Source organism: Pleurodeles waltl, chromosome 8 (assembly GCF_031143425.1).
Source record: "Pleurodeles waltl isolate 20211129_DDA chromosome 8, aPleWal1.hap1.20221129, whole genome shotgun sequence".
Classification (NCBI taxonomy): domain Eukaryota; kingdom Metazoa; phylum Chordata; class Amphibia; order Caudata; family Salamandridae; genus Pleurodeles; species Pleurodeles waltl.
The window spans coordinates 1,402,275,714-1,402,294,439 of NC_090447.1; the positions used below are offsets into that span (position 1 = coordinate 1,402,275,714).

At 43.6% G+C, this 18,726-nt stretch overlaps 1 protein-coding gene across 1 annotated transcript in view; it reads left to right on the forward strand.

Annotated features, from left to right (window-relative positions):
* Nucleotides 1-18,726, forward strand: part of LOC138249601 (trifunctional purine biosynthetic protein adenosine-3-like) — a 249,449-nt gene that overhangs the window by 169,812 nt on the left and 60,911 nt on the right. Inside the window, exon 18 of the mRNA XM_069203543.1 lies at nt 4,673-4,813. Within this exon, the coding sequence (XP_069059644.1) occupies nt 4,673-4,813 (141 nt within the window). The remainder of the gene's footprint in view (nt 1-4,672; nt 4,814-18,726) is intronic.

Sequence of the window (18,726 nt, forward strand, 5' to 3'; positions counted from 1 at the left end):
CTCGGACATATCACCGGGGCTTGTGGATTGCAGTGGCCTGCATGCTACTTGACTGTAAGGTGATCTCCTGGAAAGTGTGTGGGCTCAATATTGTGGCCAAATGACACAAAGTCCAGGCCTATCTTAAGAGGCAGGGTGCCCACACTGCTCTCCTGCAGAACATACATATCACTGCCACAGAGGGAGGGACATGGAGGCCCCATGCATACCACATATTCATCCTTTGTGCAAGGGGTGCTGATCTTGGTCCACACAGAGGTACAGTTTCAGGTACTGGGGGAAAGAGTGGACAAGGAGGGGAGATATGCAGTGCTGCGTGGGTATTTGGGGGGAAACTCCTCACAATAGTTAATATTTACACCTCCAGCATTGAGCAGACAAAATTCTTAAATGAGATGTAAAGGGTTTTGGCCCTGCCCTAAGTGGGGGAGATTTTAATTGCATAGCAGACCCTTTCTTGGTCACAGAGCAAGAGTCTAGTAGACACCTGGCAGTTTTAACATCCTGCTGACCAGGATTACTCCTTCTACTCACCGTTGCACGACCTCCGCATGAGGGTAGACACATATCTTTGCTCCCCGAGCGTCCACATGCAGGTGTGACATTGAGTATATGGCCCAAACACTGTCCGACCATAACCCACTCATGGTCATTCTGGCCTGAGTACCAGCTGCCACATGTATATTCAGCTAGTACTTCCTTGGAAGATCAGGTGCTCTGTGACAGCCTAGGGGAGGATATTAGTAACTACTTTGCTGATAATGCGGGGTCCACTGTGTCAGCTTTGATTGAGTGGAAGGCTTTTAAAACTGTTTTTCCTGTGGACAGTGTATCGCTTGGACAGGAGGGGTGCGGAGAACATTACAGAGGGAGGTGAGAGCACAAGAGGTGAGGCTGCACACACTATCCATCAGTACAGGACACACTTTTGCAGGGGAAAGAGACCCTAGCGGCCTTAGTGGAACAGCTGTGATGCTTTGATTACAGAGTTTATTATCAGGGCCCATTCTGAGAGGGATAAAGCTGACACATTGCTAGCTTGGCTGGCGAATCCCACCAATCGCGGCTCACTCATATCAGAGGTGTTAGAGGAGGGTGGTGCACGGGCTTATTACCTGATTCATATAAATTACCTCTTCTTTGATTGTAGAGTTGGATGCGGGCTGCCACTGGCCACCTCCACCTACCTTAGACTTATTCCTGGATCTGCTGCCTTTACGGGTCTTGGAGCCTGAGTTTGCGGAGGGACAGGGAGCAGATATCTCTGACAAAGAGATTACTGCAGCGGTTCAGGCTTGGCGTGGGGCAAAGTACCGGGCTCTGACGGGTTACTGATCCAGTTCTATGCGGCTTACATTACTCAGCTGGCTCCTTGGAAGGTTGAAGTGTATAAATCAGCGCAGATGCCAGAGTGTTACCTCCCACAACCAAGGAGACCCTAATTGTTCTCCTGCTTTAGCAGGGCCTCCCCTAGCAGGAGTTGGTGTCTTACCGACCCTTTCTCAATGTTCAATGTAGACTATAAGGTGCTGAGTAGGGTGTTGGCAATGAAGTCATTCGCCCTCATGCTGGACCCATTCACAATGACCAGATGGGCGCTTTATTCCCAAGAGGTGCTCAGCATTCAATATCAGACAGCTGATGGCGCTTTTACCGCTGTTGCTCTTGACGTGCGGGTGGTCCTAACAGTGAACATAGAAAATACATTCAACAGTCTGGGCTGGGTCTACCTATATGCTGTGCTAAGCCACATTGGGTTGGGGGATGGGTTCCTGCATGAATGTGTCTGCTATTATGTGGCACCCACAACAAGGGTTAGAACAAGTGCAGTGGTCTCGGACTTTTATTCAGTGGAGCAGGGTACACAACAGGCCAGACTCCTGTCCCCATTGTTCGCTTTGGTGGTGGAGCCTCTGGCGTGCAGAGCACAAGGGGGTGGATATTACTATGGCATCATGTATCAGGGTGTTCTACACCATATCGTATTTTATGCAGATGACATGTTGCTCTTCCTCCGGGACTACGAAAGGAGTGCTCCTGGAGAGGCTGGACTCCTAGATGGGTCTGGTGCCCTGTCGGGTTTGTGCATAAATTGGTGGAAGACCAGCCTGTACCTCCTCCTGGAGACCCCAGGGGACCCTCAAGTGGTTGGGGAATTACAATGGGAGATTACCACCTTTCGCTATTTGGGGGTGCAGCTATACTGAACTAAGACTGCATTATTTGACAGTAACATCGGCAGGGCTCCAGGGGTCAGTTCGCTCTGGAGGACTCTTCCTATCCCTGTGGAGGGGCGAAAAGCAAGCTCCAAGATAATTACGTTGCCCTGGCTTATATTATTTCGCCACACTCCCTGTTGTGATTCCCTGCTCCAGATTCAGAGAGATGCACTTCCTGCTGGTAGATCTCTTACGGGGCTTCGGCCGCCACCGGGTTGCCGTTGTAAAACTGCAGGGTCCAATCCAGGATGGAGGATTGGCTGCTCCTGAGTTTGAGGCATACTATCTGGTGGCCCGGCTGCAATGGGTAACCAGGTGGACAGATGCTGCGGTGAGAGGAGGACGGTTTGTGGAGGGAGGCGTGCCACCGCTGCCCTTGTTATTGCAGCTCCTGCTGGAGCCTAAGAAGGCCCGGGTGGAGCCCTTTATATTGCAGCAAGTGGCCAAGCATTGCTGGGTGCCATACTTGCAGAGAACAGGAGTGGCTGCTCCCTGTACCCCGGTAATACCCCTCAAGTGGCCGGCACGTTTTTTACCCAATTACACAGCTCAACAATTAGGAGAACGGGTGGCTCTGGGGCTGATATCTCCACGGGATTTGTGTGACGCCGGGGTCTTGCAGCCTTTTGAGGACCTAAGAATGGTGCTTGATTTACCCGTGGCCCACGGGCCGTGGGTCATTTCCTGTTCCATGGGGCGGTCACTGCACCACTGCGAGGGTGGTGGCGGGGACAGGAGGAGCTGCATTTTCGCTCAGGGCTGTCATGTATTGTGTACATCAACTGGCAGGTACAAAGCCTTAATGAGCTTATATGTGGCATACCGAGCAGACACGTGCACTCCCCTTGCCAGTCTCAGGGAAACCTGGGCAGCTGACATTGGCACTTCCATTTCGAATGCAGACTGGGTCAAAATGCTGGTTCAGAGACTACTCTCACGGTGAATGGCTAAGGTGCCGGAGGGACGATGCTCCTCCCCTTGTTCCCCATCTTTAATGATTCTGACTTGGGACATAACGGACCCACGTGGCCATTCTTTGTGAACGAGATGGTGTGAATGCGACCTACAGACCGGGCACGAGGCTGGGAGCATGTTCATGTTGATGGACTGGTTGTTTAGCAGTGAGGGTAAGCATGATACGTTGTAGCACCGATATGCTTTGCATTATGCCTGGTCTCTTATAAGGAATTGTAATACTTTAACTGCTGATTAATCATGGATTCTGCATGGTGAATGTGATAAAAATTATAAACTTTGGTGCAAAAAAAAAAAAGAGGCTGAGGTAAAAAAAAACAGCATACCAGGTTCTCGCAAGTCAGGCACTCGGGGCAGGATAGCACGACTGTACACCATGCAGAAGAGAGCCTGATTACAGTAAAGGTGACCTCGACCCCTTGTACTCCATTAGGTTTAGCAGCGAGTGAGGTGGAAGAATTTCACAGGGGCCACAATGTGATGAGCTGAATGCAGATCATCTCTGTGCGTTGTGAAATGTTGGGCTTGAATTAGTGAATAAAGTGTTTCAATCAAAAGATGGCTTCAATGAAAGGACATGGTTGGGTGATGGAGCGAGAGAGATGTGGTTATATGGCTACAGATGACAAGAATACTTTGGAGAGTGAAAATACAGGGGGCTGAAAATCACAGCCACAACTCTGCAACGAATCAGCAATGAACATCTTTATGATTTGCATATGTTGGTATGTGACTTTGTTACCTTGGTGTTGTGATTTCTTTGTTGAGCTAGGAAACTGGAGTTGGAATTTAGATTTGCCAGGGCCAGGGATTTGGGAGTTTCTGGTTTTCGAAGACTGCAATATTTTAAATTTGGAATTAGCTGATTCTTATAGCTTTAAATGTTGGTTTCTGGAATTACGAGTTGGGGCAGGGGGCCTGAGAAGTGGAAGCCAGGAGTTAGGGGTTAGTAGTTGTAAGTCAAAAAGAGGTAGCTGGGAATCTACCTAGCTGTAAAGATGTATTTACTAGAGTTGCCTGTGATTTATCAGCCAACAACCACAAAGGAGCAAAAAGGCACACAGCCCTTGTTGACGTCTGCTCTCACCTAATTTCGATTGCACTCCCCCTGTTTATACAAAAACATTTTCAAACTCTAAAAAGCGCTAATTTATTAATCACACGTCTTTACAAGGAGACAAGAGTGTATTTTAGAGTGTGGGACTAAGGGTTATGTTTGTTAGAGAAAATAAAATAACAGCTGAAGACCCTTTTGTGAAACAAGCACTTTGCTCCCCTACAACCAGTTTTATTACATAGAACACGGAAAACTGGAACACCTCATATTCACTTTCAGTGTCTTTTTCTTCACCCTTAGCCTCTCTGAAGACACTTGTATGCAGGAGATAACTACAGCCCTAGATTTGTCTGTCATGGCAGTGTACTACTGAGGTAGCAGAGGCAACCTTCATCTCCTGTTCTCTCATGGCTTGTTGCAGGATCCTCACAAGCAGAGGTCTACAATCTTTTGAGTGCCTTACAGGCGGCCAGCTTGCACTCTCAGCGTTTTTCAACTGATGCAGAAAAAGTGCTCCTTGGGCCTAAGAAGGCGAAAGTGGCTCTCCTCATCTCTGGGAATGGTGAGTTTTTCACTGCCATAGGAAGTGTGGGAAGCAAGTCCACCTTTACACTCGTCTACATTTGGATGTTTCATTGGTGGCGCTACAAAAGGCCTTCCTGATCTTCCTTTGGGTGGTGTTCCTTGGCTGCACTAAGAGTCCTCGCTGGGTTTTTGTGGTGTTTGATGGTGTATCAAGTCTGTCTGATTTTCTTTTGTTGGCATTTCAGAATGCTGAGTCTGAAGGAGTTCTTGGGAGACCCACTCCCAGGGGTACTGCCCGTAAGACCAGACTATTCTGAGAGTGTGTGGTTGGGAAGTGTTAATCTAGTTTTGAGCCTGTTTTGGAAGTTTTTTCATGTTGTGTGAGGTCACCACCAGGGCACTGTTGTGGTGTTACGGGTTGCAGCGTCTAGTGGTGTAATGGATGAAGAAGTGTGACAGAATGACACACAGGTCATGGTTAGCAGTACAATGGCAGCTTTGATCGGCTACGTATGTCCCTTTATGGTGTTCGTGTATGTTACAGTCCACCCTTCAAAGTGAGGGAACAGAAGTTGGATTGGGCCTCATGAAAATATTATTGGTTTTTCTCCAGTTTCCCCTGGTTGTTTCCCTGAATGGCTGCTATCAGTTGTTATGTTGTTATCCGACTGACACATTTGGTAGGGAATCTCTTAATTGCAAGAGATAGTTGCAAATTGAGTAATCAGTTTTTTGGTGTGGTGCAGATCTAAAATGCAAAAGCAGAATGGTTGCAACATTTGAAGGTGAGCACCTGGCAAGTTTGAAAACGATTTATGCATATTTCAGGACCCACAGTGTGGGTGAAATCAAGGCCATATTCCTGAAATGAATAAGAAGTCATGTAAGCATATAGAGGCTATAACCAAGTTTCAGTCACCATTTCATAGTGTTAGACTTGAGATCCTTGACGTGGTTTTCCCTATCTTTTTGCCCTCTGACCTCCTGTTTTTCGGACTTAATTTTTGCTGCCTTTTAGGATTTCGGACACGTTACCACTGCTGACCAGTGCTAAAGTGCAGGTGCTCTGTACTCTAAACCATAGTAACATTTGCGTCTCCACAAGTTACATATTTAATTAATTTGCAAGTCCCTAGGAAAGTGCACCACAGGTGCCTAGGGTCTGTAAATTAAATGCTATTAGTGGGCCTGCATCACTGATTGTGCAACCCTCGCAGTAGCCTTTCAACCATGTCTCATGCCTGCCACTGCAGAGGATGTGTGTGCAGGCTGAAACTGCCATTTCGACCTGGCAAGAGTACACGTTTACCAGGCCCAAGCCTTCCTTTTTATTGCATATACGTAACCCCTAAGTTAGGCCCTGGTTAACCCCAAGGGCAGGGTGCAGTATATTTAAAATGTTGGTCATGCACTTTTAAGTATATCATGTCCAGGTAGTTCCAAACTACTAAAAAAATATTCACTACTGCAAGGCCTGTTAACATTGGAGTTACCTTGAACCATCCTTTAAGTGTAACTTCCAATTGGGAAAAGATAGAAATTTGGAGGATGGTGTCTTGATTCACAATTTAAAATCACAACTTATGGTGAAGTCAGATTTTAAATTTTAAGTCTGAAAATGCCACTTTTAGCAAGTTGGCATTTTCATACTTTAACCATTCTGTGCCTCTGTCTGTCTCTGTATACACGTCTGGGGTACATGACAGCTTGCCGCGTAGGTTCTCATTATCCTAATGAGACTACTGGATTTGGGCAGCAGAGTTGCCTGGACTGCGGGGGACTGAGTCTGAACCTGCTCAGGTGACACCAGTCAACCTAATCCGGGTTTGTTCTGCCTAACTAGCAGTGCCTCATCTCCACCCAAGAGCAGGGATGATTTGGGCAACTAGGCGCATGACATGAATGGCTCCTCAGGGGAATCGTGGTCACTCAGATCTCATCCGTTTCTCTCAGTTACATTAGTCTCACATATGCAACAACAATCAGAGGCAGAGTAAAGTTCATTAAGGTTTTATTGAAGTAACTGCATCTTATATAATAAAGCATGTATTGCGATAACTAGGACGATGAAGCACAACAGGATTAAAAAAGTGACAAGGAGAGTAACATGCAAGAATAACACTACCATATTGTCATTAGGGTTTGTATAGATAGTTTCTACCTAGGCTATGTTAGAGCACAGCACGTTAAGTTCTAATTCTGCCCTTTCGGTTTCCCCCTCAGAAGACATCATCCCTCATACCTGAGCAAGAGTACTGTAGTCCACATATGCAGCTGTACCAAAGCACTCAGCAATCAGCATACAGTCGTGGTCATCTGGACGGAATCTCCCTCTAACGTACATGGGTCAATGTAGTGTTTTTATAATAAAACAGCATATGTTCCAAGAAAGGATCCCGACGTAAAAGGCAGGGGTGTGGAATTTATTAAAATATCTACTTGTCCACGGGACAGGTTGCTTCTCAAATCTACTTGTCCTGTAAAAAGATCTACTTGTCCCTTTGGTGCCATGTAGTGTGGCGCCAAATTATGGCAGCAATCTCATTATGTAAGAGCTCTGATAATAGCCTCTCTGATTATGCCAGGGCTACTACCATAGTAGGGCTTGAATACTTGCAGTTTCAATCCCTACTGTAGCAATTTCCTTATTTTTCCACCTTTGTACAGATCTGCATACTGGGGCTGGAGGAAGCAGTAAGCAATAGTTCCAGGTCTGGAATGCCTTTGAGTCTGCAAACCTACTAACCTGCATGTTTTTAAGATCTTCACCAGCTTCTCTCTAATATTTTCCCATAATAAGAAAGGTTGGACATTTACTCCTGACAATGGCAGAATTAGAACTTCTTCCAGGGTTGGGAAGAAAGTGGCTGGAGGGAAAATGAACTTGCAAATGCTCAATAGATTTTCACATGAGCAAATCTACACATGCGTATTTACCCATGCTAAAATACAGTTCACAAATATTTTATAGGGGTACGACATATACCATGGGTGCACTTTTGTGACTTTCTTTAAGAATTTGGGGCCACATGTAGGTAGGTTCAGATTTGCGACCCGCAAATTGCGAGTCGCAAATCCGAATGTAGGATGGTGTCCCTGACACAATCTGTGATTCGCAAGGGCTTCGCAGATGCACACCTCATGAATAATCATGAAGTGGGTTGCAATTTGCGACCCCCTTGCGAATGGCGGCCTCACAGGGATGGTGGCCTGCTGGAGATAGCAGACCACCATGTCTGTGACTGCTTTTCAATAAAGCATTTTTTTTTTTTTGTAATGCAGCCCGTTTTCCTTAAAGGAAAACGAGATGCATTACAAAAACGAAAAATTAAACGTTTTAGTTTCATTTTTTCAGAGCAGGCAGTGGTCCTGGGGACCACTGCCTGCTCTGAAAAAATGTTTACAGTGACATTCACAATGGGGAAGGGGTCCCAGGGGGACCCCTTCCCTTTTGTGAAAGTGTTAGCACCCATTTGAAATGGGTGCAAACTGCGATTGGTTTGCGCCCGCGTTCGCAAAACAATCCTACATTGCACTGCGAGTCGCAATTAGGAAGGGAACACCCCTTCCTAATTGCGAGTCGCAAACCCGTTTTGTGATTCGGTAACCAGGTTACCGAATCGCAAAACTGGGTTTGTGCATCGCAATGTGCTTTTTGCACGTCGCAAACAGCGAAAGTCGCTGTTTGCGACATGCAAAAAGCTACCTACATGTGGGTCTTGGTCCCTAATTAGGTCTGGTGTTAAAGACATTTTGTTTTTATTAAACTTCTATTTCTCTCTCTTTCGGCTGGCTTTACTGTGAGTGATCGCATTCTTCTCTTCCACAAAGGAGCATATTGGCACACAAAGTAGTTTTGTTCAGTGTCAGGAACTACAGTGGCAATCAGTGACGTAACGAAACTGGAGGGTGCCCCTTTGCAAAGAACATGGAGGAGCCCCCTCTCCAGACTCACTCAGGGCAGGTGCTGTGCTGAAGGGGCCCCCTGGAGGGCGGCTGCGGGGCCTTTGTTATGCCACTGGTGGCAACGTGTGCTTTTAGAGTTCAAAAATGTTTTTTTTTTTTTGCCAGTGTTTGTTACAATGTTGAGGGCCTGGTAGCTCCCACAACAATAAAGTGTTACAAAAGCCATGTCAAAACAAGACACGCATTGATGAAACTAAAAGACTTATAAAAATATGTCAGATCAGTTGGCCTTGTCAGTGTTTGTTTATTTTCATGCTTCCCATAATCGTGTTGAAAATGGTTACACTGATTTTCCATTAGAAATATTTTTGGGAAATACTAGCATGCATCAAAACATTTTACTAAATGACACCTCATTTGCATCTAATCAGAGAGCATTCTGGGAGCATTATACTTAGCCTCATAGCCTAAACTTTTCAAACATGTATATACACGTTTTTTTTATTTGTACTGGAACCAATGTCAGTAGTGAAGTGTGACCTTAAAACATTTATTTACAGCACTCACCCTAATAATGAAGGTTTTCAAATAATGAACCATAAATACAAGTTCGAACAGCATTATCTTTTGGAAACACATTACCTCAACTGTAGAGAGTTCCACTCTCTGTAAACAGGCAGCCAAAGGGTTTGTGCTGCAGTGGGTTGGGCCTACTTGTCCCAAGGACAAAGTAAACATAAAAACTTGTTGCCCTTGACCCCAAACAAGATCCACATCCCTGTAAAAGTGTGTATGTTTCTGTGAACAGTGGAGACAAAGTGTACCACTTTTGCCGGCAGCCTTGAGAAAGCACAGAGTGAAAGAAATGTCTTTATTTAAGAACGCAGTGTTGACCTAGGCGAGGAGCAACTAGATAGAGAAAATAAAACAAGGCTGCAAATGTGGCTGTTATTAAAATAATATAACAAAGCTAGAATAAAACATATCTAGGTTAAAGGGCACAACGGCAGGCCTAGTTTGCTAAAATAACGTGTGTAAAGCTATAACTAAAATGGCTACACATTACTCTCCCCTTGCCAGTTCAAAAGTGGTTCAAAGCCTAATTATATATGTAAAAGCTACTAAAATGTATCCTAAGGCGCATATATATATAGATATATAGATATAGATATATATATGGGAATGCCAATAATGACAAGTTAAAAAGACACTTGAGCATGTATTTAAAAAGAAAATTTAAAATGTTAATTGTTGCATCAAGAAAAGCCAAATTTCAACAGTCAGAGTCATTTTTAAAGTCGCCAATTGAATCCAGGATAACTGTAGACAGGAAATCCTCCAGTTCGGCAGGTGGTAGAATAGAAAGTTCATCGCCAAGGAAAAGCAAGGAGCATTCGTGTTCCAAAGCCTGAGCTCCAGCCGAGGCAGCAGCATTCCGTGGTGTGCCCAACAGTGAGTTTAGAGATGCATAATCCACAAAGGGCAACTCATAACCAGCTTCCTGTAGCAAACACACCCTCAACGCGAATGTTTGGTAATGAGCCCTCAGCAAGAACATCAACAGATCAACATCCAATGAAAGCAAGCGCTGCGTAGAAAGGCAAATTTTCAGTGCACATTCAAAAGTGCACCAGAGGCACTGAAACACGGGCTGCACACAATGCAAAACCGGTCTGAATGACAGAGACCAGTCACATTCCAAATGCTTCAGGAATGGTGCTCCAAAGTACTGCATCATGCGTTCACGACACAGCTGCGCTAGTGGAAGCGCTTTCAGTCCTCCTTGTTGCGAAGGACAGCCATTGCACAGAAAAAGTAGCAACAGCAAGATGCCACATATTATAGCCAAAGTTATCGAAAACCCCCTGAAAATACTGGAGAATATTGAGTGGATAGCTGAAGGTATTAAGCCGTATATAGAGGAGAAGGTGTGAACGAAACCAGAACCAACAGCCTTAAAGAAGTTAGCGATTCCAGTAGTACTGGCCGCATTAAATATCTGTCCCTCAAGCTCACCAAAGTGTCTTGGAAAGTTAGTACTTAAAAAGGGACTGTATCTCTGCCGATGACCTCTCAACTTGAAGCGCATAGGTCTCGCGTGCAGATGTGTGCGCCACATGTTTTTGAAACAATAAAGCCTTGAGTCTGCTCAACTTTTCAAAATTCAAGTTTGAAGTAGCGATATGGGGCCAAATCTCAGCTACATCCCTTTGTCGTGTAGGAGAAAAAAGTACATTCCCGCAGGAGCACATAGCTGCCATTCGAGAGCACCTGGCATGCAGGTCTAATCAAAAGGACTAGTACTCCCTTCAGATAACAAACCAAGTTCGCTGCCAAAGCATTACACGCAGCTGTTTACAAACCATTGAATGGCTGACAGAAGTCTCACATTCATTACTGCTAGGAAAGACCTCTTTCATGCCACTGAGACATTTCTACGAGAAGGGTAGCTCCCACACCTCATGGATGTAACTATCTCCTAGCCTTTCATATATGCCCACTGGAATGTGTTTTAAGCGGAATGTGAGTTGAAGTGCTGAAATAGGCAGATTGATGACCCCGTGTATTAACCACTCACCATACGGTATTTCAGTCACAGTAAAATGAGACTTTTCTAATTTCTCAATATTTAACATGACATAAGTTGCTTCTTTCTTAGCCGTTAGTTGTTGTTGTTCCATTAAATTAAATGTAGAAAATATGTCCCTAGCACTAACGTGTTGCCAGGGAACGTGACCTGCCTTCAGTGTTTGTAGTGTCCAACCCAACTACATAATGGATCTTAATTGACTTTGTCCATGGTGTAACGAGGACATGTGCTTTGTATTATGTCTATTGCAGAAGAAACAATGTTGTTTAAGGTGTATATCCGGTCGGACAGGGTATTAATCTCATTAGCTACAACAGCTAATGCCTTCTGTAAGTTTTCCTGATCTATTTGCCTTAACTGGGCGGCAGCTTCTTGTTGTGAAAGCTTCCATATTTCTTTCTAGACTCCATATAAGAAGCGCTTTCTGTGTTGCATTCTGGGGCCTAACAGGAAATCCTGTAAATCAGTGTCGTTAGACAGGCGATTGAGGTGTTCTCTAACAGCATCTAGTGAGGAACTCTTCAACCATTGCTGGCACAGTTTCCCTAAACTGTATGTCATTAGTATACCTGCATGCTCAGATGACACATAGTGAGGGTCTGGCCTACTTGTTCTAAAGCCCCCCGTGGAGTTTACAAAACGTTTATGACATCCATTGGTATCTATTGGCCACAATAACCACCCACCAGGACGTGAAAGTGAAGCATTAAACATGCCATTTTGGATGCACGCGTTGAGCTGATCTTCAGTTGCATTGATATACTTTTGCGATTTGTAAAATTTTGCAGGGGCAGGAATACTGTAATATTTGTACATTTTCCATCAAAAGGCAATTTAAAATAATATGACTCAGCATTTTTAACATTGTGCCCAGAAAAATATGCACATTTTTCAGAATATGTTTTAGAGCTTCCTTGTGGAGGAGTTGGACAATGATCCCATTGTGTATAATTAAAAATAGTCTTTGGGGGACTTACTCTGTGAATGAAATGGTGTCCATAATAATTATAGCAGAACATAGCACCATAACTTTCTTTGGATTGACAAACATCCTCACTTTCAAATACAGTAAAATACTGTAATTCAGTCATCATAGAATCAACTGTTTTTACATCCCAGTCATCAGAAACAACTCCTGGTATTTTGGTGGGTAATTTTGCCACAGTATCTTCAATCATATTAAGTAACCCTAAAGGGGAAGCAGTTGCACTAGCAGTGCGCATGAGGCTCCGGGACGTTCCTCCACAGGAACAAGAACGAGAGCTGCCAAAGATTATCGCGGAGACCTGCCCTAGTATTGGTCGAGATAGTCTGAGGGACAGACCCACAAAACCACAGTTTCAGGGTAAATCTACCAAAGATAGTACCAAGCAAGCTCCTGAGGGTTCTAAAAAAGGCTGGCATAAAAAACAACAAACACCTAAAAAATAAAGGTGAGAATCTCCGCATACAGAGACCCCACAGAATAGATATAATCTCAGAACTAGAGATAATATGAAAACGCCTGACAGATATCAATATATTGATACACGCCAATCTTGTTCCTTTCAGGACTCACCGGAAAAATGCAGTGAGAGAGGTGGACGGTCAGAGTAAAGAACTGAGGCCCGTATTTATACTTTTTTTTGCGCCGCATTTGCGCCGCTTTTTGACGCAAAACGGCGCAAACCTACAAAATACAATGGCATTTTGCAAGTTTGCGCCGTTTTTGCGTCAAAAAACGATGCAAATGCGGCGCAAAAAAAGTATAAATACGGGCCTGAGTACATGAAACCGAGACAGGAATCACAACGCTCAACAGAAGTTTCTGTTAAAAATGAAGAGAAACTTCCCCAACCAAAACCTCAATTTAAAAAGAAAAAAGTGGCAGCAGTTGCGATTCATCATGCCACTCAAGAACAGGGCTCTATTACAGAATAAGAAGTGGGCACTAGCTCTGCTAGACAGTGCAGCATAGGTCACAATAGTTTGACAGAATCTTCAAGAGCATCTGGAGGTGAAAGCAACTAATTACTTCTCACAAGGTGAAAACTGCGGACATGCTTGTCTCCACGCCTGACAGGGTGTACAAAGTAACGCTACAGTTAGAAGGAGACATTGAACGCACAATCAACGCAATCTTTTAGGACCGCATCGTAAATATATATGATATTCTACCTGCTGAAAGGGATTGGCCACCAGACTTTGTCTGTACTTGCCCATATGGGGAAGAAGTTATCAAACCTTCTTTCTTGCCCCTTGTTCCTGAAGAGCTCACAGAATCCTACGCCATTGATTGGGCATTGGCGCAGGCACACGTGTTATACCGCAACCATGTAGGGTGGGATAAAGATTCCCCCTATCCTGTAATTCCAGTTAAAAATCAACCCCAACCTCAACCTCAGTATCCCGTAAAACATGATGCTAAAGCACCCGTGAGGGAAATCTTCACACAACTAGAGTACCAGGGCGTAATAGAACCCTGTGTCTCACTAATAAATAAACCTTTATTCCCTGTAGCTAAACTGGGCTATTCATACAGAATAGTCTTAGACTACAGACACTAAAACATTCATACATGCACATATGCTAACAAAAATCTCCTAGCACAGCACTTATGAACAACATAGTGCGCAAAAAATACGAAACAACACTGGACATTTCCAATGTTTTTTTCTGACAAAACATAGCACCTGAGAGTAGAGACCTAACAAGTTTCAGCACACTAGGCTCTCAGGAAAAATTCTGTTGTTTACCACAAGGGTATAAGAACAGTCCAGGACTGTTCACGACTCGTGTGACTTTAATATTGCACGACTTTTAACCAGGAGGCATTGTCCTATGTAGATGATATCTATCTTACAGATTACGAACTATTGCAACATCTAAGAAGGGTAGCCCACATTGTTGTAGGATTTGCCGAATTCAGGCTATAAATTCAATTTCAAGAAAACAAAAATAGCCTTCCTTAGTGTCCTGTTTCTGGGATTCGAATTATCAAGCAAAGGAAAGAGCCTAGGACCACAATTCTTAGAAAAATGCGCACAGTTACAACCGACAAATACCATTAAAAAGCTCCATTCCCTACTGGGTTTCCAAAATTTTGGCAGAATTTACATTCCAGATTATGCATCAGGCATAAAACCTTATATGACTTAATACATCCTGACTTCTCCCATAAATTCTGGACAGTTGAACATACACACATTCTCAGAACGTTGCAAACAGATGTGCTTGCAGCACACCTACACACAAGGGACAATAAAAAATATCTGGTCATCAGAATAATTGCTGGTGCCATTGGTTTCACCTATGTAACTTTCAATGAGGGTGAGACAGTCCTGATTGCATACAAATCACATTTGTATTCAGCAGCAGAACACCGCTTTGCTCCCCCGAGAAAATTCTCACTGCTCTTCAGATGGCTGTCATTAAAGTAAGACCACTGGCCCATGGCAAACACATTATTGTTGTTACTCCAATTCCAGCCCTTGAGGCTGTTACCAAAGCCAGCGTTCCAAATGCTAGAGCATTATATCCACGTTGGATTCAATGGGCAACGTCTTTGACAGCCACTGATGTTGACGATATCTTCGACTCAAAATTACAAACTCAAGAATTTTTGCAATATGCACTAGAATACCCAGTTCTGGCAAATACATTGCCTATTGATCAATATCAAAGAGTTATGTACACCAATGGCTCAGCACAACCTGCAGTAGGCACAAAGCATCAATACTCCGCTGCTTGCGCAGTCGTAAGTGGCTGCATGGAGGGTACTAAATTTCATCCCCTGCACACATTCACGCAAGGGGATTGCACAGCACAACTAGCAGAGCTAAAGGCTCTGGTGATGGCACTGGAACATACGGATCCTGCACAGCTAACACTGATTGTCTGTGATGCGTATTACTGTGTCTAGTCCTTCAGTGAATACCTGCCTTACTGGCGCCAGAATGGTTTCAGAGATTCTAATGGCAACACCATTAAACAGAGACTTCTGTGAGGAAAAGTAACGGATCTGAAGGAAACGCTACCAAACTACCATGTTGTACATACACTTGGACACCAGCACATTGGAATACACGTTGCTGAAAATACACTGGCTGATGAAGCAGCCAAATCGGCAGTAGCTAAGGCTGCTGTTGCTGCAGTAACTTGTTCTGGAATGAAACTAGACGATGACATATGCTAGGAAAGCTACGGCTGAAGGCACACCCTATCCAAAAGCATTTCCTGCTAAATATTCCTACTGAATCAGAGGCTTCCTTGATGCTGAAGTAAAGATACCAGGTGTGGGAGTTCAAGTAATTCCCAAATAAGACATAAGACCAGAGTTGAGTAAGGCAGGGCAGGATGGGGTTGCATCTGCCCATGCTGGTGTGGTGGCTACAATATCATTATTGCAAGCATGTTATTGGTGGGCAGGTCTATACAAACAGACCAAGCAGTACGTCCTTTGTTGTGACTTCTGCCAACAAATTAATGGTTCTACTGTCAAACGCCCACTGCAGACACCCCTCCTAATTTCGAACAAACCATTACAATGTGTGTACCTGGACCATTGTCGTCCCCTACCACCGGACATTGCATACAAATACATTTTAGTCACTGTTGACTCTTGTTCCAGATTTCAATGGGTGTGGCCACAACGATCAGCTGACGCTCAGACTGTTATCAAAGATCTGCAAGTCGTTATCGGCACATATGCAGTTGCGGCTTTCCACTCGGACCAGGACCCTGCTTTTGCTTCAAGGACATTCAGGGACGCCATGGCTGAGTTAGGGGTCCAACTCCATTACTCGGCTCCATTTCATCCCAAGGAAAATAGTGTTGTGGAGTGACAAAACCATGATTTAAAGTAGTCCTTAACAGCCAGAGTATTAGGTATGGGTCGTAATTGGCTTAATCACCTGTATGGAGTCCAGAGAGCACTTAACAATCTGCCTAGAAGGTCCCTGGGGGGTCGTACTTCATACGAGTGCCTGTTTGGAACTCAAATGTATGTTCCAGATCTTTATGGTCCTGGCGTGGAGGCGGCTATAACACTTTTTGACATAAATGAATGTGTCACTGTCTTGCAGGAATTACAACAGTTCAGTGACGACAACGCTTCTGCCAGTGCTGCCGCCGCAGGAATTAAGGATGTACCAATAACATCTACCGCCTGGATTCCAAAAGTTGGGGATCTAGTACATGAAAAAGTTGCTGTCAAATAGGAGTTCGGTCCTTCTTATCGTGCACCGGTCCCAGTCTTGGGAATACACGGTACCAAAACTGTCCTTTTACCACCGTTGGCTGGTGCTAAAGAAAATCGCTTTGTATCTATCGACAATGTCAAGTTACTTCATGTGGCCGATACTGCACAGCAGACCAAGAGGAGTAGCCAGTAGGTCCTGAATCCATCTCACTACTGGTGAAGACTTCCCTCTACAAGTTTTGAGCAGCAAAGCTGACACCTCTCCGAGCTTGGGGAGGATGGAAAATCATATTGCACTGTTCCACTAACATCTGTTACAACAAATGACATAGAAATTAGTGATTGATTTGACACAACTTCAACACAGATGGATGGCGTAATTTACTGTGTAATTTACTGTGAAACACCGCAGGAGACTTCTACCAGTTATCCTCCTACAAATACTGCTCTAGCGTTTGCATGAACTGCTTCTGGATTCTTTGCCGACGTCAACGACACTTTCTTGGACTCATTTGTCTCTTCTACATCTGAAATGCCAAAAACACATAAACTGATAAATTGGCTTAAAACAAATTACTTTATTTTCCCATGGATCAATCTGTGGCTTTCCTTGACTGTATTAGCTTTCCTCCTTTGGATTGGCTATGTCATAACATTCTTTCTATTAATACATGGTCATTTTCTTCCTGAAAGATCAACAGTTGAACTGGTGGATGAGATCCTAAAACACAATTTTTCTTCTCATAGGGTCCGTAGAGACTTGCCTTTCGTGAACATTTCCGCTATACCAATTCCTGATGGGATTTTTGGAATAAAGTTACATTTGATAAATAGGTCCCCACAGAACTCATTCAAATACCATATGTGTTTAAACTTTCAATAAATGATGTAATAATACCCAGAGTTGTTTGTGATGACTGGGATGTGAAAACAGTTGATTCTATGATGACTGAATTGCAGTATTTTACTGTATTTGAAAGTGAGGATGTTTATCAATCCAAAGAGAATAATGGTGACATGTTTTGCTGTTATTATTATGGACACCATTTCATTCATAGAGCAAGTACCCCAAAAACTGTTTTTATTTACACACAATCGGAACATTGTCCAATCCCACCACAAGGGAGTTCTAAAACATATTCTTCTGGGTACAATGTTAAAAATACTGAGTCATATTATTTTAAATTGCCATTGATGGAAGATTTACATATATTATTGACAGATACGAAATTAATTTATTCGGATTCCTTTGATTCCCCGGTTGGCTATAGAAGGCTACGAATATTGATTGAAATCGATTGACTTAAAAAGTGTGTGGGAAACAAAAAATTGGCAAATAAGGGGGAAGGAAGCTTTATTCAGAGCATGCCTGATACCTGTTCAAATAATATTTTTAAATGAAACTGTATAACAGACAAGTTGCTTAGGTTTAGCAAAGATTAAGGAATTAAATGCGCTCAGTATTCCTACCCTTGCAAAAGTTTACAAATGGCAAAAGTATAGAAATGCAACTGAAGATCAGCTTGATGAATGGGTCCAGAATGGCACGTTTAATTCTTCACTGTCACGTCCTGGCGGGTGGTTATTGTGGCCAATAGATACCAATGGGTGTCATGAACGTTTTATAAACTCCACAGATTTTTTTTTAGAACAAGTAGGCCAGACCATCGCTATGTGTCATCCAAACATGCGGGTATAGTAACAACACACAGTGTAGGGAAAATATGCCAGCAGTGGTTGAAGAGTTCCTCACTAGATGCTGTTAGAGAACACCTTAGTCTCCTGTCTAATAACACTGGCTTACAGGATTTCCTGTTAAGCCCCAGAGAACAATGCAGAAAGTACTTCTTATATGCAGTCTATAATGAAATTTGGAAGCTTTCTGGTTAAGGCAAATAGATCAGGAAAACTTACAGAAGGCATTAGCTGTTGTAGATAATGGGATTAATACCCTGTCCAACCAGATATATACCTTGAACAACATCATTTCTTCTGCAATAAACATAATACAAAGTGAAATGTCTTCTCTATACCATGGACAGAATCAACTAAGGTCCATTATGCAATTGGGTTGGACACTACCAACACTGAAGGCAGGTCGCGTTCCCTGGCAACATGTTAGAGCAAGGGATATATTCTCCACCTTTAGTTCAATGTGACAACAACAACTAATGGCTAAGAAGGAAGTGACTTACGTCATGTTAAATATTGAAAAGTTAGAAAAGTTGCCTTTTACTGTGGTTGAAATACCATCTGCTGAGTGGTTAGTACACGG